This window comes from Stegostoma tigrinum, unplaced genomic scaffold, assembly GCF_030684315.1.
Source record: "Stegostoma tigrinum isolate sSteTig4 unplaced genomic scaffold, sSteTig4.hap1 scaffold_316, whole genome shotgun sequence".
NCBI lineage: Eukaryota > Metazoa > Chordata > Chondrichthyes > Orectolobiformes > Stegostomatidae > Stegostoma > Stegostoma tigrinum.
In genome coordinates, this window is record NW_026728244.1 from 125152 (window position 1) to 148441 (window position 23290).

Sequence of the window (23290 nt, forward strand, 5' to 3'; positions counted from 1 at the left end):
AGTATAGAGGGGATGTCAGAGGCAGGTTCTTTACGCAGAGAGTTGTGAGAGCATGGAATGCGTTGCCAGCAGCAGTTGTGGAAGCAAGGTCATTGGGGTCATTTAAGAGACTGCTGGACATGCATATGGTCACAGAAATTTGAGGGTGCATCCATGAGGATCAATGGTCGGCACAACATTGTGGGCTGAAGGGCCTGTTCTGTGCTGTACTGTTCTATGTTCTATGTTCTATGGGCCTCCTGCAGTGCCACAATGATGCCACCCGAAGGTTGCAGGAACAGCAACTCATATTCCGCCTGGGAACCCTGCAGCCTAATGCTATCAATGTGGACTTCACCAGCTTCAAAATCTCCCCTTCCCCCACCGCATCCCAAAACCAGCCCAACGTGCCCCCACCTCCCTAACCTGTTCTTCCTCCCACCTCAAGCCGCACCTCCATTTCCTACCTACCAACCTCATCCCGTCCCCTTGACCTGTCCGTCCTCCCCGGACTGACCTATCCCCTCCCACCCCACCTAAACTCACCTCCACAGGCTCCATCCCTGCCCCTTTAACTTGTCTGTCTCCTCTCCACCTATCTTCCACTCTACCCATCTTCGATCCGCCTCCCCCTCCCCCTCTCTCCCTATTTATTCCAGTTCCCTCTCCCCATCCCCCTCTCTGATGAAGGGTCTAGGCCCGAAACGTCAGCTTTTGTGCTCCTGAGATGCTGCTTGGCCTGCTGTGTCCATCCAGCTCCACACTTAGTTATCTAGAAGCCTGTTTGAGGTGGGAGCGGGCGCTGCAGCATTTCTGTTTCCTCTCTCTTATTCACCCATTTTAGTGACGGTTAAGAGCTTTGAGGGAGGAACCTGGGGCCAGATACTGGAATCGATCGGTGCCCACATGCCCCCATCATCCTCCTCAAATAGTGACAGGCTGCTGCTGGTGGAGTATTGTGGCCATCCTTGAGAACAGAACAATGTCACCCTTTTGCCCAGAGACAGCCCTTTGTTTTCCCAAGGGACCAGTCGTGGGTTCAGGATAATAACAGGCTGCTTACTGAAGCAAGTGGCTTGTAGGTGTGCAATAACTCAGAAGCACCCAGTCTGCCGAGAGAAATCACCTCAGTCTCTCTCGCTCTGTCCCTTCTGCGGCGCGTGTGTGCGTGTGTGTGTGTCCTAACAGTGCTCCCACTCACCATTTCCCTGTAATCCATTGTCACTGCAAATCGGCCTTTCAAAGGGGGTACACCTTCACCTCATTCTCATTCTCACAGTCTCTCTCACTCTCTCTGTCTCACTGTCACTCTCTCTGTGTCTCACTCTTTCTCTCTGGCTTTCACTGTCTCTCTCTCTCTCTCTCACATTTTCCCTCTGTCACCCTCTCACTCTCCCTCTTGCCCTCATTCTCACTCTCTGGCTGTCTCTTAAAAAAACCAAAAGAACTGCAGATGTTGTAAATCAGGAACAGAAACAGAAGTTGCTGGGAAAGCTCAGCAGGTCTGGAGGCATCAGTGAAGAAAAAAATCACAGTTAATGTTTTGGGTATGTTCTGAGGAAGGGAGGAAGTGTCACCAGACCCAAAACGTTAACTCTTTTTATCTTGTCAGACACTGCCAGACCTGCTGAGCTTTTCCAGCAACTTTGTTTTTGTTCTCTGGCTCTCTCTGTCACTCTGTCTGTCTGTCTGTCTCTCTCTCTCTCTCTGGGTAGTGTTGGAGATAGCGGTCCTCAGAATCCTGGCTAATGCTCCTCCCTCACCCAACACCATTTGAAATGGATAAACTGATGTGTGATCGCATTTAGTCTCTTGTGTGAAAAGAACAGGGGCAGATGTGGCATCAGAGAGCAAGAGCTTATTATAGTGCTAACTGGATATTTTATAACGCTAAAGAAGCCAGAAGCAAAATTCAGATACAGTTTATTAATCATTACTATGAAATGTACAATCGATTTCTCCCATTCCTTTATGTAGAAACATACTGTAATCTAACAACAGCCCACAAATGTCATTGGTCAGTACATTGAGTTGGGAGGGCCACATGGCGGCTGTATTGGTGAGGCCACGTGTGGAATACCGCATTCAATTCTGGCCTCTCTGCTATTGGAAGGATGGGGTGAAACTTGAAGGGTTCAGAAAAGGGCGTTGGAGGGTTTGAGTGACAGGGAGAGGCTGAATAGGCGGGGGCTATTTCCCCTGAAGCGTTTGGATGGGGTGACGTTTTAGAAATTTATAAAATCATGAGGGGCATGGAGAGGGTGAATAGTCAAAGTCTTTTCTCCAGGGTAGGGGAGTCCAAAGCTAGAGGGGCATGGGTTTAAGGTGAGAGGGGGACGGACCTGAGGGGCAACTTTTTCACGCAGAGTGTGGTGTGTGTATAGAAGGAGCTGCCAGAGGAAGTGGTGGGGGCTGGTACAGTTACAGCATTTAAAAGGCGTCTGGATGGGGTTAGGAATAGGAAGGGTTTAGAGGGATATGGGCCACATGCTGGCAAATGGGACTAGTTTAACTTAGGATGTCTCGATGGCATAGATGATTTGGGCCAAAGGACCTGTTTCCGTGACTCTATAACCATTGATGACCCTTGATTAATGGCAGATCCTGTATTCTGCTAAACAGAAAACATCAAACATCCTGCAGGTGAGGACAGTCACTCTCTCCTCTCCCAACGTGGACTGATCTACAGTGAAAATGGACAGAGAAAGGACTCATTTTGGTGAATACTTTCAACATAAAACCGTAGTCGACGTAAAGAGGAGCCAGTGCTAGGTTAGAATAGAGCATTACCCAGTGTTAGATACAGAGTAAAGCTCCCTCTACACTGTAACATCCCCCCACTTCACCCTCTATCTGATAGTCCCAGGGACAGGGACAGCATGGGGTTAGATACAGAGTAAAGCTTCCTCTACACTGTAACATCCCCCCCACTTCACCTTCTATCTGATAGTCCCAGGGACAGGGACAGCATGGGGTTAGATACAGAGTAAAGCTTCTTCTACACTGTAACATCCCCCCCACTTCACCTTCTATCTGATAGTCCCAGGGACAGGGACAGCATGGGGTTAGATACAGAGTAAAGCTTCCTCTACACTGTCACATCCCCCCCCATTTCACCTTCTATCTGATAGTCCCAGGGACAGGGACAGCATGGGGTTAGATACAGAGTAAAGCTTCCTCTACACTGTAACATCCCACCCACTTCACCCTCTATCTGATAGTCCCAGGGACAGGGACAGCATGGGGTTAGATACAGACTAAAGCTCCCTCTACACTGTAACATCCCCCCCACTTCACCCTCTATCTGATAGTCCCAGGGACAGCATGGGGTTAGATACAGACTAAAGCTCCCTCTACACTGTAACATCCCCCCCACTTCACCCTCTATCTGATAGTCCCAGGGACAGGGACAGCATGGGGTTAGATACAGACTAAAGCTCCCTCTACACTGTACCCCCATTAAACGCTCCCAGGGACAGGGACAGCACGGGGTTAGATACAGTTTGTGAGCAGTGTGCTGCCTGTTGGATAGTTTCTGCGTGACATTGAGAAACGCCGTTGGGGTCTCTCTGCTGCAGTGAGTGTGTAAGTTGTTGCTGTGATTAGGGACTGGGATATATCTGCGAATGATGCCACCACACAATGTGTTGACAGTGGGGAAGGTCACTGCTCCAACCCACAGGCAAATGAACCTCACTGACCTTCCTCACACCTCCTTCCAGTCTCCGTTGCAGTTATTCTTTACAGGACAGGCTTGGAGACGGCGCACCCTGTCTGTAAAAAGGGGAAATGGCAGTGACCAGTCTGTAAGCCTGCACAGAAGGTGTGTGGAAAAGTTGGGTGGGGGGGGGGGGGGTTGTGAGAAAGAGCTCAGAGACTGTAAAGGAGAGGTGCTCACCGATTGCGTATCTTTATAACCAGGACCAGACCGATGAGGAATCCAACAGCTCCCACAATTACACCAACAGCACAGATAACAGTCCCAGTGTGATCCTGTTGAGGAGGGGGATCTGTGTAAAAACAGGACAGAAACAATATTACACCAACATTCCCGTTACCACTCTTCACTGATCGTCAGATATAGGCTTTCACAGGGCTCCCAGTGTAGTGTGTCAGTGTTTACAGGGGCTCCCAGTGTAGACCGTCAGTATTTACAGGGGCTCCCAGTGTAGACCGTCAGTATTTACAGGGGCTCCCAGTGTAGTGTGTCAGTATTTACAGGGGCTCCCAGTGTAGTGTGTCAGTGTTTACAGGGCTCCCAGTGTAGAGTGTCAGTATTTACAGGGGCTCCCAGTGTAGTGTGTCAGTATTTACAGGGGCTCCCAGTGTAGAGTGTCAGTATTTACAGGGGCTCCCAGTGTAGTGTGTCAGTATTTACAGGGGCTCCCAGTGTAGTGTGTCAGTATTTACAGGGGCTCCCAGTGTAGAGTGTCAGTATTTACAGGGGCTCCCAGTGTAGTGTGTCAGTATTTACAGGGGCTCCCAGTGTAGAGTGTCAGTATTTACAGGGCTCCCAGTGTAGAGTGTCAGTATTTACAGGGGCTCCCAGTGTAGTGTGTCAGTATTTACAGGGCTCCCAGTGTAGAGTGTCAGTATTTACAGGGGCTCCCCGTGTAGTGTGTCAGTACTTACAGGGGCTCCCAGTGTAGTGTGTCAGTATTTACAGGGGCTCCCAGTGCAGTGTGTCAGTATTTACAGGGGCTCCCAGTGTAGTGTGTCAGTGTTTACAGGGGCTCCCAGTGCAGTGTGTCAGTGTTTACAGGGGCTCCCAGTGTAGAGCGTCAGTGTTTACAGGGGCTCCCAGTGTAGTGTGTCAGTACTTACAGGGGCTCCCAGTGTAGTGTGTCAGTATTTACAGGGGCTCCCAGTGCAGTGTGTCAGTATTTACAGGGGCTCCCAGTGTAGTGTGTCAGTATTTACAGGGGCTCCCAGTGTAGTGTGTCAGTGTTTACAGGGGCTCCCAGTGTAGAGCGTCAGTGTTTACAGGGGCTCCCAGTGTAGTGTGTCAGTATTTACAGGGGCTCCCAGTGTAGTGTGTCAGTGTTTACAGGGGCTCCCAGTGCAGTGTGTCAGTATTTACAGGGGCTCCCAGTGTAGTGTGTCAGTGTTTACAGGGGCTCCCAGTGTAGTGTGTCAGTATTTACAGGGGCTCCCAGTGTAGTGCGTCAGTATTTACAGGGGCTCCCAGTGTAGAGCGTCAGTATTTACAGGGGCTCCCAGTGTAGTGTGTCAGTATTTACAGGGGCTCCCAGTGTAGTGTGTCAGTATTTACAGGGGCTCCCAGTGTAGTGCGTCAGTATCTACAGGGGCTCCCACTGTAGTGTGTCAGTATTTACAGGGCTCCCAGTGTAGTGTGTCAGTATCTACAGGGGCACCCCGTGTAGTGTGTCAGTGTTTACAGGGACTCCCAGTGTAGTCTGTCAGTGTTTACAGTGGCTCCCAGTGTAGTGTGTCAGTATTTACAGGGGCTCCCAGTGTAGAGTGTCAGTATTTACAGGGGCTCCCAGTGTAGTGTGTGAGTGTTTACAGGGCTCCCAGTGTAGAGTGTCAGTATTTACAGGGGCTCCCAGTGTAGAGTGTCAGTATTTACAGGGGCTCCCCGTGTAGTGTGTCAGTATTTACAGGGGGTCCCAGTGTAGTGTGTCAGTATTTACAGGGGCTCCCAGTGTAGTGTGTCAGTATTTACAGGGGCTCCCAGTGTAGTGTGTCAGTATTTACAGGGGCTCCCGGTGTAGTGTGTCAGTATTTACAGGGGCTCCCCGTGTAGTATATCTGTAGTTGGGGAGAATCTCAGGGCAGGGGGTTTGTAGGTATGCATAGAGAGTCTGCCCAATGTCGGGTGTTACACAGCACTGGCAAACCCTGTACCTGGATCTGAATCTGTGCAGTAGACAGCAACCCTGTGTCTGACCTACCGAGTGAAACAGTGAGAGGCTGTTGCAGACTGATGTGATCCACACTGCATGCGTAGGTGTCCCCACTGCCCCGCCTCATCTGGATAGATTTCAGGATGTTAAATGTCCAATCCGGTTCCACCACTAACTGTGATGAGTTCACCTGGCCCCCAAACGGCCTCCCATTGACCAGGAAACTCAGCTCAATCCCGAACGGATAGAATTTCTCTGCATAGCAGTACAGGATGTCCGGATGTCCTGGGCTCCTATTCGGCTCCATGTAGATGTGCACAGATGGTTTCTCTGTCGGACAAAGTGATTGCAGCATTAATGATTGGCCATTTGGTCCACTTTTCCTGATGGCGCACAGGAACTGTGGTGTCCCTGTGGAGTATGGGCCTCTCCCATTCTTCACCAACCCCGGGGGCAGCAGTGACAACCCCCCAACCACCTTCTCCATCAGACCAGCTGGGGATAGGGCGGCACAGTGGCAATGCCTCGCCCTCTCATTGCTCTTGGGGGACAGTGTAGGGGAAGCTTTACTCTGTATCTAACCCTGTATTGTTCCTGTCCTGGGAGTGTTTGATGGGAGGCGCAGAGAGTGTAGAGGCAGCTTTAATCTAACTCGGTGGTGTCCCTGTGTTTTTTGGGGGAAAATGTCGAGGAAACTTTACTCTGTATCTTCTCTGTAACAAAACAGACCATGCATTTCTGCTCTGGGGATCTTGCTGTGCACTGAAGGTGTCCTGATGTTCAATGTACCCTCCGCCATCGACTCCAGACTCCAAGCCCAGTACCCCTGGCTAGGGGGCAGATCATCCCTTCCTTTGTAGACCGAATAGACCCATACATGTGAGAGAGAGAGGGAGAAGGGAGCTAGGGTTGTGTGCTTGAAAATTATCAGGATGGAGAGATAGCAGTCAAGAGAAAACACAGTATCCCCAGCTTCATTAATCGAGGCTGAGGTGGGAGTGAAATCAGAGAACATTGTAGAACCTGGGCACATCTTTCATTGTGAGGGTGAAAGAGAAGGCGATGATTAGCATTTTGAGTTCTTCCTAAGAGTGGGCGCCATTGGCGGACAAGAGACAGCTGGAGAAGATGGTAAGGGTGAACCAGACAAGGCAAAGGGAGAGCTCGCGGCGGTCAAGGATTGCTAGGGATATAAACTGGGTGTTAATAGTCGAGGGCTTTAGTGAGTGTTGACCGGACACAGGTGAGGGGAGGGGGCACAGCAGAAAAACTGAAGAGGCAGCGAAGTCAACAATGAGTTCCGAAGGAAGTAAGGTCCCCAAGCAGAACATGAGGGATTATCCTAGATAATGGGAACTGCAGATGCTGGAGAATTCCAAGATAATAAAATGTGAGGCTGGATGAACACAGCAGGCCAAGCAGCATCTCAGGAGCACAAAAGCTAAAGATTATCCTTCCAGCTTGTGTTGAGTTCCATCCAGACGTTGGGGCTGTCTCAGGACATAAACTTCTGTCCAGGAGGTTGTTGCAGGGGGTGGGGGTTCTTAGGATGCTGGTCCGGCCTCCACTGGAGGATTGCTCCCAGTTTTTCTGGCACCCCTAACCCCACAGCCCAACGTCCTCCGTGCTTTGGGTGAACACATTAAAGGGAAAGCGATTCATGGGAACAGTTCCTGGGATGAGGGGGAGGTCAGAGCAGGGAAGGCCAAAGGGAGATTCCATTGAGGTCTTGCCAAGCCACGACAGTGGTGGGGAGGGTGGGGTGCAGTCTGGGACGGAATAAAGGGGGAGAAGCCGGTGGAAGCATTGAGAGGGAACAATATGAGGAGAAACATTTTCACGCAGCGAACTTTCGGGATGTGGAACGTGTTGTCTGAGAGAGTGATGGGGGAGGCTTTTCAGGGGGAACTGGATGGTTATCAGAAAGAGGAGGATGTTGTCTTGTGGGGAGGAGGCGGGAGAGTAGGATTGGACGAGGGGCTCATCAGCGCAGAGAACATGAGCTGTCGTACGAAAGGGATGTCACATCGATGCTGATGGGGGAAGCCTGGGGATTCACAGCGTGTTCCCACTCTGTCGCACTCTGCACTGATCGTCCTGCTCCCTGGGGAACCAGCAACTTACTCTTGGCGATGGCCGTGGAGTTTGTCAAGTGGATCATCTCCCTGGTTGTGCCCCTCAGCCGGGCTTGGAAACCACGTGCTCTCTCACGGTAATAATCCACCTCGTCCTGACCCAGCTCCCGGATCCCGTCCGTCACTTGGCCGTTGATAACGAACGTTTGGGCTCCATAATCATAGAACAGGAACGGGACATAGTTTATGCTGAACATGTCCAGGATGTTCTCGGAATGTGGAGTGTGGACGTAGTACAGACTCTCTGTCACTGCGCTGACCTCTAGCCAGGAGAAAGGAAGTTAAAAAATAGGTGTCAGAGTTTCCCGTTGTCTGACACACTCACCTGTTCATATCCTCACACACTCACGTTCACACCCTTACAAGCCCAAATCCTTTCATACTCATTCTCATGTTTGCACACTTACACATGCACTCACCCACTTACACACTCATGTTCACACCCTTACATGCTGAAATCCTGTCGCACTCAGGTTCACACCTTGAGACACACACACCCTTACACACATTTAAATTCTCACACACTCATACCTTTATACGCTCACATTCAATCTCTTACACACTCACCCTTACATACACTCACAATCTTACGCACACTCAAACTCTTATACACTAATGCCCTTTACACACTTGTACCTTTACATACGCAAACTCTCACACTCACACCCTTTACCCACTCACATTCACACTCATACTCACACCCTTACACACACAGACTCTTACACACTCACACTGTTCCACAACCCATTCAAACACTTGCACACTTGCAGTTTAAAATTGCAACTCTAACACACTCAGTGTTACATTCACACATATTCTCTTACGCACAGACTTTCACACTCTTACACACTGACATGTTTAAGGACACACACTCCTACACACTCGCTTTTACATTTGCACGTTCTCTCATGCTCATATTCGCTCACGACCACATTCACACCCCATCTCACTCTTACACTCAGATTCTCACACACATGCAACTCACACCACAACATACACAACTATGGGCCAAGTGCGGAGAAATGGGATTGGAATAGATAGATGCTCGAGGACTAGAATGGGCTGAAGGGCCTGTTAAAACCTCTGCGACTCACCAGTCTGTGCCCTGACTGCCGTCACCAGGATGAGAAGGCAGATCCCATGGAACTCCATGGCGCGCGAGCGTGTGGGTCCCTCTCCTGCGCGTTCCCAGATGGGGCGATGGGAATTTGAGAATCGCTCAGAGGCAGATCAGTAGGGTTGAGCTTTACCTGACGCCGTGATTCAGCACTGTAACTGAATCTCAGCACCGACACACAGACACCCCGCCTGCTTTCGCCCCCGCCGGCAGCTCGTTCATTTCACAATCCCGGATATCTTAACCTGACACTTGGCTCCCAGCTAGACAAACAGGTTCTGTGGGAACGAAGCACATTTCAAAACACTGGGGGAATTTTACAAAGCATCAGCATCAGGATAGGGAGGAGAGAGGGGCATCTCAAAGATGCTGGGGGAGGGGAGGAAATCCGACTCAAGGGGAATCTGTGAGGGAGTAGAGAGGGATAGAGCCCTTTCCCATTGTTGGAAGCATCGAGACTCAACGGATGGCATGGACTGACGGTGACAGGAACAGGGGACAGTGAGGGCTCGGCATCTGCCTGAGGCTGCCCAGGGGAATGTGGGGCAAGGCGAGGCAGGTTCGATCCAGGCCCTCATGAGTGGGGGGGATAGGATCGTCCGCTGCCAGACCGAATGGATGTCATCTGCTCTGGATGAGTGGTGGGATTTGCTGGTGGAGGGTGACAGAAAGGGGCCAGCTGGAGCATGAATGCCAGGAGATGAGCCAATGGAAGGTCGGGGACATTCAGACCGAGGAAGGGGCAGGTGCAGGTTCGTTGGTCAAGCAGGAGAGTGGGGTGTGTGTGTGCAAAATGTATCCAGGAGTCATTCTCCTGCCCTGAAAATGGGCTGATTGTTCACAACGAGGTGGAAGGAGAGACCTGTCAGGAGCTGTTGAAGAGAGAGCATCAGCATGCCTGAGGAGGAGCGGTGGGTGGGGATTGTGATCGATGTGCCTGTATCTCAGGAATGTGGACCGAGCACTGCTCACTCCAGGCAGTCTCACTCAGAGAACGCGTTTGAGATGCCAGCTCTCTACCAGTGGGCACTGCTCACCGCTGTGGCTTCTGTCCTGGAAGTGACAGGCAGCTCGGGGGGTAAGTGGTGTCGGGAGGGCGCAGGGGAGTGGGGGTGATGGGTGGAGAACTCTCCCTTATCTGAACCAAGAGACAGGGAGGGTGGATTTAGAATGTGGAACAGCTCAGAAATGGGCCCTTCAGCCAGCAATGTTGTGCCAAATATGGTGTCATGAGCTAAATGGCGAAGCTCAGGGGTGGGGGGAGTCCAAAGCTAGAGGGGCATAGGTTTAAGGTGAGAAGGGGAAAGGGACCTGAGGGGTAACCTTTTCACACAGAGGGTGGTGCGTGTACAGAACGAGCTGCCAGAGGAAGTGGTGGGGGCTGGTACAATTACAGCATTTACAACATGTCTGGATGGGTACCTCGATGGGAAGGGTTTAGAGGGATAGGGGCCAAGTACTGGCAAATGGGCCTGGGTTAGTTTACAATATCTGGTTCGGCACGGACGAGTTGTACGGAAAGATCTGTCTCTACGCTGTACAATGCTACAACTCTCTGAATTAAACTAATCCTTTCTAACTGTCCTGTGTCCATATCCCTTCATTCCTTGCATATTCATGTGTTTATCTAAAAGTCTCTTAAGCGTCCCTATCATATCTGCCTCCACCACCCCTCCTGGCAGTGCATTCCAGACACCTACCACTCTTGTGTACAAAAATTACTACCCCCTCACCTCGCCATTCAACTTCCCCCTCTCACCTTAAATGCGTCCCTCCTCCCACCGCACCCAGTATTAGACATTTCAAATCTGGGGAAAGGATTCTGGCTGTCAAACCGATCTGTGTATGTCATAATTTTATAGACTTCTATCAAGTCTCGCCTCAGCCTCCACTTCTCCAGAGAAAACAACCTGAGTTTTTCTAGAGCCTCTGTAAAGCTCACACCCTCTCATCCCGGCAAACTTCTTCTGAACTCTCTCTTGTTTGTCAATGTGACATTGGCAAGCGATTGTCCCCGGTTCAGCCCCACCCCCCCCAACTTTCATTCCCAGGTATCTCGCCCTCATCCAATAGGGTTGGTACTGTAGCCAGCGGACATTGCAGAGGGATCGAGGATACAGGAATGGGGGAGAAGAGGAGTGGTTTGTGAGACCACTCTAGCTCTCCCAGCCATTCCGTTCCCCCAGGAGGACATGCCCTCCTCCTCTCTTCAATATCTCTCTTGATCTCAGAGACTGAGGTTTGGGGCCCCATATCAGGGGAAAGATAGACCTACATTGGAGGCAGTCTAGAGAAACTTCACTCAACTGATCCCAGGGATGGAGGGACTGCCCTACAAGGAGAACATAGAACACTACAGCGTAGTACAGGCCCTTTGGCCCTCGATGTTGTGCCGACCTGTGAAACCAAACTGAATTCCATCTAACCTACACTATTCCATTCTCCTCCATATGTTTATCCAATGACCATTTAAATGCCCTTAAAGTTGGCGAGTCTACTATTGTAGGCAGGGCATTCCATTCCCTTAGTACTCTGAGTAAAGAACCTACCTCTGACTTCTGTCCTATATCTATCACTCCTCAATTTAAAGCCACGTCCCCTCGTGCTAGCCATCACCATCCGAGGAAAAAGGCTCTCACTGTCCACCCTATCTAATTCTCTGACCATCTTGTCTGTCTCTCTTAAGTCACCTGTTAACCTTCTTCTCTCTAACGAAAACAGCCTCAAGTCCCTCAGCCTTTCCCCATTAGATCTTCCTTCCATACCAGGCAACATCCTGGTAAATCTCCTCTGCACCCTTTCCAATGCTGCCACATCCTTCCTGTAATGCGGCGACCAGAACTGTACACAGTTCTCCAAGTGCGGACACACTAGAGTTTTGTACAGCTGCAACATGACCTCATGGCTCCAAAACTCAATCCCTCTACCAATAAAACCTAACATACCATACACCGCCTTAACCCTATCAACCTGGGTGGCAACTTTCAGGGATCTATACATGTGGACACCGAGATCTCTCTGCTCATTCACACTGCCAAGAATCTTACCATTAGCCCAGTATTCCTGTTACTCCTTCCAAAGTGAATCACCTCACGCTTTTCCACATTAAATTCCATTTGCCACCTCTCAGCCCAGCCCTGCAGTTTATCTATGTCCCTCTGTAACCTACAACATCCTTTGTCACTATCCACAACGCCCGACTTTAGCATCATCTGCAAATTTACTAACCCATCCTGGGCCCGTACCTCCTGGAGTTTAGGAGAACGAGAGGTGACCATATTGAAACAGAAAAGGGGGGACCTGACGGGAGATGTGGAGAGATCATTTCCCCCCTTGTGTGGGAGAGTCTAGGACCACACGGGGCATCATCTCAGAGTAAGGGGGTTGCCCATTGAAGACAGAGATGGGGAGCAATTTCTTCCCTCTGAGGGGAGTGAGACTGTGGAGTTCATCACCGCAGTGGGCTGTCGGGGCTATGTTGTTCAGAGCTGATCTTTTTAATCAAGAAGGGGAATCAAGTGGTTATATTCAAGGCTGATATTTTTAACCAGCAAGTGGAATCGAAGAGTTATATTTGAGGCTGAGATAGACACAAGTTTAATTAGGACAGGGGAATCGAGGGGTTATGTATAATCATAGAATCTCTACAGTGTAGAAACAGGCCTATGGGCCCAACAAGGCCACACCAATCCTCAGAGCATCCCACCCAGACCCATGCCCCTATAACCCACATAATATACACACCACCGAACACTACGGGCAATTTAGCATGACCAATCTACGCAGCCCGCACATCTTTGGGAGGAACCCAGAGGAAGCGCACGCAGACATGGGGAGAATGTGCAAACTGCACACAGACAGTCACCTGAGGATGGAATCGAACCCGGGTCCCTGGCGCTGTGAGGCAGCAGTGCTGACCACGGAGCCACCGTGCCGCCCTAATATTTGAGACCGAGGGATTTTTAATCAGGAAGGGCAAATCAATGGTTATGGGGATAAAGGCAGGAAAGTGGAGTTGAGTTTAAAAGTGATGTAAGATGCGTGATTTAACATGGTTTCTTTCAGAGTTTGAGGTTGAACGTGTGGCACATCTGTTTATTGTGGGCCTGAATAGACTGAATGGTCGACTTGAATATCTGTAGCCATGGTGATTTAGGAAAAAACAACACGAGAAAGACAGAGTTCCTGGTGTGTCATGGGGTTGGGTTTTCTCTAGGAGAGTTGGTGAGTGAGCAACATAAACTGTGTAGCTCACGGTTTAGAAAATTCTGGAAACCGTGTTTATTTTTAAAGGCTAAAAGCGCGAAGTGAGCGATAGGGTTTCAGTTCAGGTAGTTTTGTATGGTGAAGCTTGGGCTAGGGTAAAACAATCTCTCCTGAGAAAGGGGGTTCCCAACCTTTTAGAAATTAGTTACCTCCATGAAAGGAGGTTATTTTGAGAGCTCCAGGCCCAAAGTGTTTGGTTAAAGCCTTGAAGGGGCTCTTTGAAGCTCAGAAAGTCTAAGCTCAGTTGTATGATGGCTAAAGGAAGGGACTATCGGGTTCCTGTAACCAGTGTTTGAAACAAGAGCCAAGTCAAAACCTTTGTGAGATGCAAATTCTGTCAGGGATTTGAGTGTCATAATTGGAATCATATTTTACCAGGCGTTGCAAAATTGTGAAACGTGTATACAGACAAATGGTTTGGACTTCCTCGGTTAATTTCATATCTGTTACGTGACAACCTTCTGCTCTATTGCGCAAACCAAATCTACAATTTATATTTCAGTGGAAGACCAGTTCATTATAAACGTTGAAAAGGATCTATCCAGCCACATTTCAGCCTGGAATTGAAATGTCCACCAGGTCCCGTGAACTGCCAGAGCAGATGTGAAGGGACAGGTGGCTGACCCCTGCTCCGATATCTTATGGTCTAATTTGCGAGTCAGGATGACAGGCAAAACACACCCCCACCACCCCCCCCCCCCCAACCTAGCCCACCACATGAGTTAACCCCCAAGGGCAACAATTGGTGACTCAGCTTCACGAAGTCAAGCTGTGGCTCTGGAGAATGTTGACACATCAATTGGTGTCACAGCAGCCAAGAGATGCCAACATCGCAGACATTTTACAGCCAGGGAGAACACATCCTCCGCAAATCCAGCCCCTATACCCACTCCCTATCTCTGTCACCTCCTCCCGCCCCCTACACCCCCTTCCTGTCCCTGTCACCTCCTCCAGCCCCCTACAGCCCCTCCCTATCTCTGTAACACCCTCCATCCCCCTACACCCCCTCCCTGTCTCCATCACCTCCTCCAACCCTCTACACCCCCTCCCCATCCCTGTCACCCCCTCCAGCCCCCTACACCCCCTCTCTATCTCCATCACCCCTTCCATCCTCCTACACCCCCTCCCGATCTCCATTACCCCCTCCAGCCCCCTACACCCCTTCCCCATCTCTGTCACCCCCTCCAGCTCCCTACACCCCCTCCCTATCTCTGTCACCCCCTACACCCCCTCCCTATCTCTGTCACGCCCTCCAGCCCCCTACACCCCCTCCCTATCTCCGTCACCCCCTCCAGCCCCCTACACCCCCTCCCTATCTCTGTCACCCCCTCCATCCCCCTACACCCCCCTCCCTATCTCCGTCACCCCCTCCATCCCCTGACACCCCCTTCCTATCTCTGTCACCCCCTACACCCCCTCCCTATCTCTGTCTCCCCCTCCAGCCCCCTCCACCCTCTGCCTATCTCCGTCACCCCCTCCAGCCCCCTACACCCCCCCTATCTCTGTCACCCCCTCCAGCTCCCTACACCCCCTCCCTATCCCTGTCGCCTCCTGCAGCCCCCTACACCTCCTCCAGCCCCCTACACCCCCTCCCCATCTCTGTCACCCCCTCCAGCCCCCTACACCCCCTCCCTATCTCTGTCACCCCCTCCATCCCCCTACACCCCCTCCCTATCTCTGTCACCCCCTCCAGCCCCCTACACCCCCTCCCTATCTCTGTCACCCCCTCCAGCCCCCTACACCCCCTCCCTATCTCTGTCACCCCCTCCAGCCCCCTACACCCCCTCCCTATCTCTGTCACCCCCTCCAGCCCCCTACACCCCCTCCCTATCTCTGTCACGCCCTCCAGCCCCCTACACCCCCTCCCCATCTCTGTCACCCCCTCCATCCCCCTACACCCCCCTCCCTATCTCCGTCTCCCCCTCCAGCCCCCGCCACCCTCTGCCTATCTCCGTCACCCCCTCCAGCCCCCTACACCCCCCCTATCTCTGTCACCTCGTCCAGCTCCCTACACCCCCTCCCTATCTCTGTCACCTCCCCCAGCCCTGTAAACCCCCTCCCTATCCCTGTCACCTCCTGCAGCCCCCTATACCCCCTCCCTATCCCTGTCGCCTCCTGCAGCCCCCTACACCTCCTCCAGCCCCCTACACCCCCTCCCCATCTCTGTCACCCCCTCCAGTCCCCTACACCCCCTCCCTATCTCTGTCACCCCCTCCAGCCCCCTACACCCCCTCCCTATCTCTGTCACCCCCTCCATCCCCCTACACCCCCTCCCTATCTCTGTCACCCCCTCCATCCCCCTACACCCCCTCCCTATCTCTGTCACCCCCTCCAGCCCCCTACACCCCCTCCCTATCTCTGTCACCCCCTCCATCCCCCTACACCCCGTCCCTATCTCTGTCACCCCCTCCATCCCCCTACACCCCCTCCCTATCTCTGTCACCCCCTCCAGCTCCCTACACCCCCTCCCTATCTCTGTCACCCCCTCCATCCCCCTACACCCCCTCCCTATCTCTGTCACCCCCTCCAGCCCCCTACACCCCCTCCCTATCTCTGTCACCCCCTCCAGCCCCCTACACCCCCTCCCTATCTCTGTCACCCCCTCCAGCCCCCTACACCCCCCTCCCTATCTCTGTCACCCCCTCCAGCCCCCTACACCCCCTCCCTATCTCTGTCACCCCCTCCAGCCCCCTACACCCTTTACGTCGGTTCTGACTGAGAGCAATTATTCCCAAACAGACCTGAAGCCATGACAAGTGTAAGTGACCCTTCCCTGAGCTTATGACAATGAACCTCTAACAGCTCGTCAATTCTGACTGTTTGCACTTCGGCACTAACTGGCCCTGTGCTCTGAGTAATTGTGAATCATCCTGAAATGGCTGACAACATTTGCATCAGACTATGAGTGACCCCAAGCTGTGAAACTGATGCCCGTCAGGATCTAAGTGACCCCATTAAAGGCAATTTCCTTTAAACCTCCCTGAAGTGGCGACTAACAGCTCCTGAGCTCTACCTGAAGCAATTAGCCTGAAGCTGACCTTCTGCTAAGACAAATGCAGTTAACCCCTGACAGGCAGTGGGTTGCACGACCAGGCATCCAGCTTCTGAACGAGCCCCAGGCTCCCCTCTGACCGACTCGGCCCACCTTCATTCGGGTGACCACCTGTCGTTGCTTTCCTTTGCCAGGCCTCCACATTCTGCACGTGCTGTGCGACTGCGTCTACAGGGAGCAGCGGACCATTGTATCGTGGGAGGATGCTTACGATGGTGCCACCATAATGTACTACGACCTGGCAAACAAGAGCTTCGTAGCAACACAGCCTTTCGCGCAGGGACAGGCAGACAGACGCAATTCAAACGGAGACTTTGTTCAGTCCGTCCCTCAGCAGATTGGCAGCCTGTGTGAGAAAATTAAGCAAACAGCGATCTTAACACACGTCAGCCAGCGGCAAATAGGTAGGGCTTCTCTTTTTTCTTTCTTTATTTACAATATCAAGATCAGAGCAGTGACACTCCCTCTCTCCATCACCGATGCACAGTGGGGGCTGAGCTCCAACACTCCCTCTCTCCACCACTGATGCACAGTGGGGGCTGAGGTTATTAGGAATGCTCGGCTAAGCTCCACATCTCTCTCTCCCTCCATCATCGATGCACAGAAGCAGCTGGGCCTTTTTAGGAATGATCAGCTAAGGTCCAACACTCCCTCCTTCCACGACCGAGGCACAGCACAAGCTGGACTCATTAGGAATGCTCGGCTGAGCTCCAACACTGTACTGGGTCAAATTCCCTGACCCTAACCCTGTGACTAATGACAATTAACCTCTAAACTGACCCAATCCCATAAATAATATCAATCCCTAGACTGTCTGTACTGGGGAGGGTTAGGAGATAGAGCAGGGTCCTGAGGCCTGTGAAAGTGGGGGAAGGGTGGCTCATCAGCTGTTTGGGCGTCACTTTACGAAGAGCTGTAGTTTCTGACAACTGTAAACTCTAACCCCGTGCCACGTCTGGGTCCACAGCCCCCACGTCCGTCAGAGCGTTTATGGAGGAGCGGGCCGGGCAGAGGTCGCTGCTGTGTGAGGTGAGGAATTTTTTCCCAGCGGATATTACTGTGAGCTGGCTGAGAGACGGTGCGGTCGTCGCCGACAGTTCAGAGACGGTGACGGTCGTGCCTCAGAGGGATCGGACGTACCAGGCCTGGACCCGTCTCACGCTGAGGGGTGACATGGGCGGTTCGTATTTCTGCCAGGTGGAGCATCAGGCCATCACCGGGAAAGTCCTCATCCCGCTTGGTAAGATCCCAAGGAATGGCAGTCCCTGTCCCCCTTTCACCCACACTGTGCCAAATCTCCACACTAAACCCAAATATTTACACGTTCAACAAACAGGCCATCGTGGGGCACGCGGGCATCACTGGGAAGGCATTTGCTGCCCATCCCTTCCCCTCTCCCACCCCTCCGATTGCCCCTTCTCAGTGTCTCAGAGGGGCAGTTAACAGGCAAGCACCTCACTGCTGGCCTGGAGTCACATGTAGCAGCGGTTGGCACCTCCTTCGCTACAGATCCAGGCGGAATTTTAACCACAATCTGGGGTCTCAAAGTCGGGGGGGGTGGGGGGTGGTGAGGGGAGGGGTGGTGCTTTCTTCTTGTTAATTCATTGTGTTAAAACTCCCTCCCATCCACCTGCCAGGGTTAGGACTTGAACCTGTGATGCCCGCCTATAGAGGGGTGGGGTGGGTGGGTTGGTGTGGGCAGGGGATCTGTGTCCCAGGGATATTCCCACAAGGGGTATTGTGGGAAGTAACGAGGGGAAAATGTGCTGGGGTGGGGGGGGTTCCTGTGCGGGTGTCACAAACAAAAAGTAAATTCTAACCCCTCTCCCCCCACCCACCCAACTCTCTGACTGCCCCCTTTCCTCAGAAAGTGACGCGACCATCACTAGTGAAACAGCATTGACCATCATTGGGGCAGTCCTGGGCCTCCTGGGATTGAGCTTCGCACTGGTCGCTGCCATTCTCTACTGCCGCTTCTTCAACCGTAAGCAACGATGTTCCCTTGGGATACAGGAGCCCACAGACGGGAGTGGAGAGAAGGAGAGAGGACAAAATGGGAGCGAGAGAGCGTGGGAGAGAGGGAGAGAATGGGAGAGGGAGAGAGAGAAAATGGGACAGAATGGGAGAGACAGAGAGAATGGGAGGGAGAGAGAGAGAATGGGATAGGGAGAGAGAATGGGAAAGAGAGAGACAGAGAGAGGGAGGGAGAGAGAGAGAGAGAGAGACGGGGGAGAGAGAGAGAGAGATGGGGAGAGGGAGGAAGAGAGATGGAGTGAGGGAGTGAGGGAGACGGGGAGAGGGAGTGAGCAAGGCACTGGGAGAAGTAGTAGGAGTGTGAGAGAGGGAGAGCGATCCCTGATGGAATCGAGTGGAAAATGGGAGGCCTTGTCTGCGGGGGGTGGGGAGATCAGTGAGGGCCTGAGCCTGGACTGAACCTGTCCCTTTGTCTGTTTGTCCGGCAGGTTGTTCCCGAGTGTGTGTCAACCCGACAGGTGAGAGAGACTGTCCCTTCACCGCGGTCTTCATTCCGAGGGGGGGGGGGGAGGGTGGTGGGAAATATGCTGGAGGCAGCGCGGCAATAATTCCAACACCGTGGTCTCCGTCCCTCTTCCAGCAAAGTTCACCAGCCGTGGAGGAGTTCCATGTCGCTCCAATCTGTGCAACAGCAGTGTCCGATCCAGCAGCTCCGACACTTCCAACACCAGCACCACGTCAGGTAACAGCGAGGCTGGGAATCTGGGAATGGCACCCTCGGGAGTCTGGGAACGGCACCCTCGGGAATCTGGGAGTGGCACCCTCGGGGGACTGGGAACGGCACCCTCGGGAGTCTGGGAACGGTACCCTCGGGAATCTGGGAATGGCACCCTCGGGGGACTGGGAACAGCACCCTCGGGAGTCTGGGAACGGTACCCTCGGGAATCTGGGAGTGGCACCCTCGGGAGACTGGGAACGGCACCCTCGGGAGTCTGGGAACGGTACCCTCGGGAATCTGGGAGTGGCACCCTCGGGAGACTGGGAACGGCACCCTCGGGAGTCTGGGAACGGTACCCTCGGGAATCTGGGAGTGGCACCCTCGGGGGACTGGGAACAGCACCCTCGGGAGTCTGGGAATGGCACCCTCGGGGGACTGGGAACAGCACCCTCGGGAGTCTGGGAACGGTACCCTCGGGAATCTGGGGGTGGCACCCTCGGGAGACTGGGAACGGCACCCTCGGGAGTCTGGGAACGGTACCCTCGGGAATCTGGGAATGGCACCCTCGGGGGACTGGGAACAGCACCCTCGGGAGTCTGGGAACGGTACCCTCGGGAATCTGGGAGTGGCACCCTCGGGAGACTGGGAACGGCACCCTCGGGAGTCTGGGAACGGTACCCTCGGGAATCTGGGAGTGGCACCCTCGGGAGTCTGGGAATGGCACCCTCGGGAGTCTGGGAACGGTACCCTCGGGAATCTGGGAATGGCACCCTCGGGAGACTGGGAACGGCACCCTCGGGAATCTGGGAACGGCACCCTCGGGGGACTGGGAACAGCACCCTCGGGAGTCTGGGAACGGTACCCTCGGGAATCTGGGAGTGGCACCCTCGGGAGACTGGGAACGGCACCCTCGGGAGTCTGGGAACGGTACCCTCGGGAATCTGGGAGTGGCACCCTCGGGAGTCTGGGAACGGCACCCTCGGGAGTCTGGGAACGGTACCCTCGGGAATCTGGGAATGGCACCCTCGGGAGACTGGGAACGGCACCCTCGGGAGTCTGGGAACGGTACCCTCGGGAATCTGGGAATGGCACCCTCGGGAGTCTGGGAACGGCACCCTCGGGAGACTGGGAACGGTATCCTCGGGAATCTGGGAATGGCACCCTCGGGAGACTGGGAACGGCACCCTCGGGAGTCTGGGAACGGTACCCTCGGGAATCTGGGAATGGCACCCTCGGGAGACTGGGAACGGCACCCTCGGGAGTCTGGGAACAGCACCCTCGAGAGTCTGGGAACGGTACCCTCAGGAATCTGGGAACGGTACCCTCAGGAGTCTGGGAACGGTACCCTCAGGAATCTGGGAATGGTACCCTCGGGAATCTGGGAATAGCACCCTCGGGGGACTGGGAACAGCACCCTCGGGAGTCTGGGAACGGTACCCTCGGGAATCTGGGAGTGGCACCCTCGGGAGACTGGGAACGGCACCCTTGGGAGTCTGGGAACGGTACCCTCGGGAGTCTGGGAACGGTACCCTCGGGAATCTGGGAATGGCACCCTCGGGAGACTGGGAACGGCACCCTCGGGAGTCTGGGAACGGCACCCTCAGGAGTCTGGGAACGGTACCCTCAGGAATCTGGGAACGGTACCTTTGGGAATCTGGGAATGGAACCTTCTGGAATCTGGGAACGGGATTTCGGGAATGTGGGACTGGTACGCTCGGGAACCTGGGAACAGAACCCTCAGAAATCTGGGAATGGCATTCTCGGGAATCAGGGCAAGCGACCCTTGAGAATTTGGGAGCGGGATCCTCGGAAAACTGGGAATGCGTCCCTCGGGGAATCTGGGAGCAGCTCTGAACCTGGGATGGAGAGGGGAGAGGACAGTGGAGCAGGGCAGGGGAGGGAAGGAGAGAGGAGGAGATGGGGAGGGGCAGGACGGCAAAGGAGAGGATGGGCAGAGGGCGGAATGCAGGTTTAGGGGAGGAGAAGGAAGAGAAGGGAGATAGGCAGGAAAGCGGGATTTTCCCAATGAGTGAAGCTGACCTCTTGCCTCTTTCCCCTTTACAGCTGACAATCTGACCAAAACCCACGCCTGACCTTCCGGTTCTCACAAACGGATTGGGTGCGGGTGGGGGAGTGGGCAGTGATGGCAGTAACCTGGGGTTGGGACTCGGGGTGGCCCTGTGTACACACATCATCCGTCAGGATCTCCCCAAACCACCAGCAGAGAGCAAGAAGCGGAGACAGAGGATGGACGGTTTCACCAGCAGGACTACCGGCCTCAAATAAAACCTCCGAATAACCGTGTGTTACAGACCCTGTCTCCATGTGTTACCGACACCGTCTCCGTGTGTTACAGACACTGTCTCTGTGTGTTACAGACCCCGTCTCCGTGTGTTACAGACACTGTCTCTGTGTGTTACAGACACTGTCTCCGTGTGTTACAGACCCCGTCTCCGTGTGTTACAGACACTGTCTCCATGTGTTACAGACCCTGTCTCCGTGTGTTACAGACACTGTCTCTGTGTGTTACAGACACTGTCTCCGTGTGTTACAGACCCCGTCTCCGTGTGTTACCGACACCGTCTCCATGTGTTACAGACACTGTCTCCGTGTGTTACAGACACCGTCTCCGTGTGTTACAGACACTGTCTCCGTGTGTTACAGACACTGTCTCTGTGTGTTACAGACACTATCTCTGAGTGTTACAGACCCCGTCTCTGTGTGTTACAGACAATGTCTCCGTGTGTTACAGACACTGTCTCTGTGTGTTACAGACCCCGTCTCTGTGTGTTACAGACACTGTCTCCGTGTGTTACAGACACTGTCTCCGTGTGCTACAGACCCCGTCTCCGTGTGTTACAGACACTGTCTCTGTGTGTTACAGACCCCGTCTCTGTGTGTTATAGACCCCGTCTCTGTGTGTTACAGACACTGTCTCTGTGTGTTACAGACCCCGTCTCTGTGTGTTACAGACACTGTCTCCGTGTGTTACAGACCCCGTCTCCGTGTGTTACAGACACTGTCTCTGTGTGTTACAGACCCCATCTCTGTGTGTTATAGACCCCGTCTCTGTGTGTTACAGACACTGTCTCTGTGTGTTACAGACCCCGTCTCTGTGTGTTACAGACCCCGTCTCCATTTGTTACAGACCCCGTCTCTGTGTGTTACACTGTCTCTGTGTGTTACAGACACTGTCTCTGTGTGTTACAGACCCCGTCTCTGTGTGTTACAGACCCCGTCTCTGTGTGTTACAGACACTGTCTCTGTGTGTTACAGACCCCGTCTCTGTGTGTTACAGACACTGTCTCTGTGTGTTACAGACCCCGTCTCTGTGTGTTACAGACACTGTCTCTGTGTGTTACAGACCCCGTCTCTGTGTGTTACAGACACTGTCTCTGTGTGTTACAGACCCCGTCTCTGTGTGTTACAGACACCGTCTCTGTGTGTTACAGACCCCGTCTCTGTGTGTTACAGACACCGTCTCTGTGTGTTACAGACCCCGTCTCTGTGTGTTACAGACCCCGTCTCTGTGTGTTACAGACACTGTCTCTGTGTGTTACAGACCCCGTCTCTGTGTGTTACAGACACTGTCTCTGTGTGTTACAGACCCCGTCTCTGTGTGTTATAGACACTGTCTCTGTGTGTTACAGACCCCGTCTCTGTGTGTTATAGACAGTGTCTCTGTGTGTTACAGACCCCGTCTCTGTGTGTTACAGACACCGTCTCCGTGTGTTACAGACCCCGTCTCCGTGTGTTACCGACACTGTCTCTGTGTGTTACCGACACCGTCTCCGTTTGTTAAGATCTTGCCTATTGACGCTATCTATGTCCCTCAGGATTTTATAAACCTCTGTAAGGCCATGCCTCAGTCTCTGATGTTCCAGGGAAAATAGCCCCGGCCTGTTTGGCCTCTCCCTTTTGCTGAAACCCTCCAACCCTGGCAACATTTTGACAATCTTTTCTGAGCCCTTTCTAGTTTCACAACATCCTTCCTATCGCTGGGAGACCAGGATTGAACGCTGTTTTTCAAAAGCGGCCTCACCCATACGGTCGCAACACGAGCGTCCCAACTCCTACACTCAACGCACCGACCAGAAAAGGCGAGCGTCCCAAACCTCTCCCTCACCACCCTGTCTACCTGCCACTCCTCTTCCAAGGAACTATGTACCTGCTCCCCCCGAG

At 53.2% G+C, this 23290-nt stretch overlaps 2 protein-coding genes across 5 annotated transcripts; one reads left to right on the top strand and one right to left on the bottom strand.

Moving 5' to 3' along the window:
* Positions 1-1885: 1885 nt before the first annotated feature.
* LOC132208225 (class II histocompatibility antigen, B-L beta chain-like) lies at positions 1886-9332 on the bottom strand. 3 transcript variants are annotated; one of them, XM_059643893.1, is made up of 6 exons: positions 9076-9332; positions 7971-8243; positions 5895-6176; positions 3878-3989; positions 3681-3749; positions 1886-2662 (listed from the first exon to the last, which is right to left on the bottom strand). In XM_059643893.1, exons 1-5 carry the CDS (start codon positions 9131-9133, stop codon positions 3686-3688), a joined length of 789 nt encoding a protein of 262 aa, XP_059499876.1. In that variant the 5' UTR covers positions 9134-9332; the 3' UTR covers positions 1886-2662; positions 3681-3685. The 3 variants fall into 3 exon arrangements, with proteins under 3 accessions (XP_059499876.1, XP_059499878.1, XP_059499877.1); XM_059643895.1 differs by having other exon boundaries at positions 3681-3753; positions 9076-9331; XM_059643894.1 differs by lacking the exon at positions 3681-3749.
* Positions 9333-10050: 718 nt separating this feature from the next.
* On the top strand, positions 10051-21412 carry LOC125449998 (SLA class II histocompatibility antigen, DQ haplotype C beta chain-like). 2 transcript variants are annotated; one of them, XM_059643891.1, is made up of 7 exons: positions 10051-10176; positions 16551-16820; positions 17384-17656; positions 18284-18400; positions 18879-18908; positions 19031-19132; positions 21173-21412. In XM_059643891.1, exons 1-7 carry the CDS (start codon positions 10104-10106, stop codon positions 21199-21201), a joined length of 894 nt encoding a protein of 297 aa, XP_059499874.1. In that variant the 5' UTR covers positions 10051-10103; the 3' UTR covers positions 21202-21412. The 2 variants fall into 2 exon arrangements, with proteins under 2 accessions (XP_059499874.1, XP_059499875.1); XM_059643892.1 differs by lacking the exon at positions 18284-18400.
* Positions 21413-23290: the final 1878 nt, after the last annotated feature.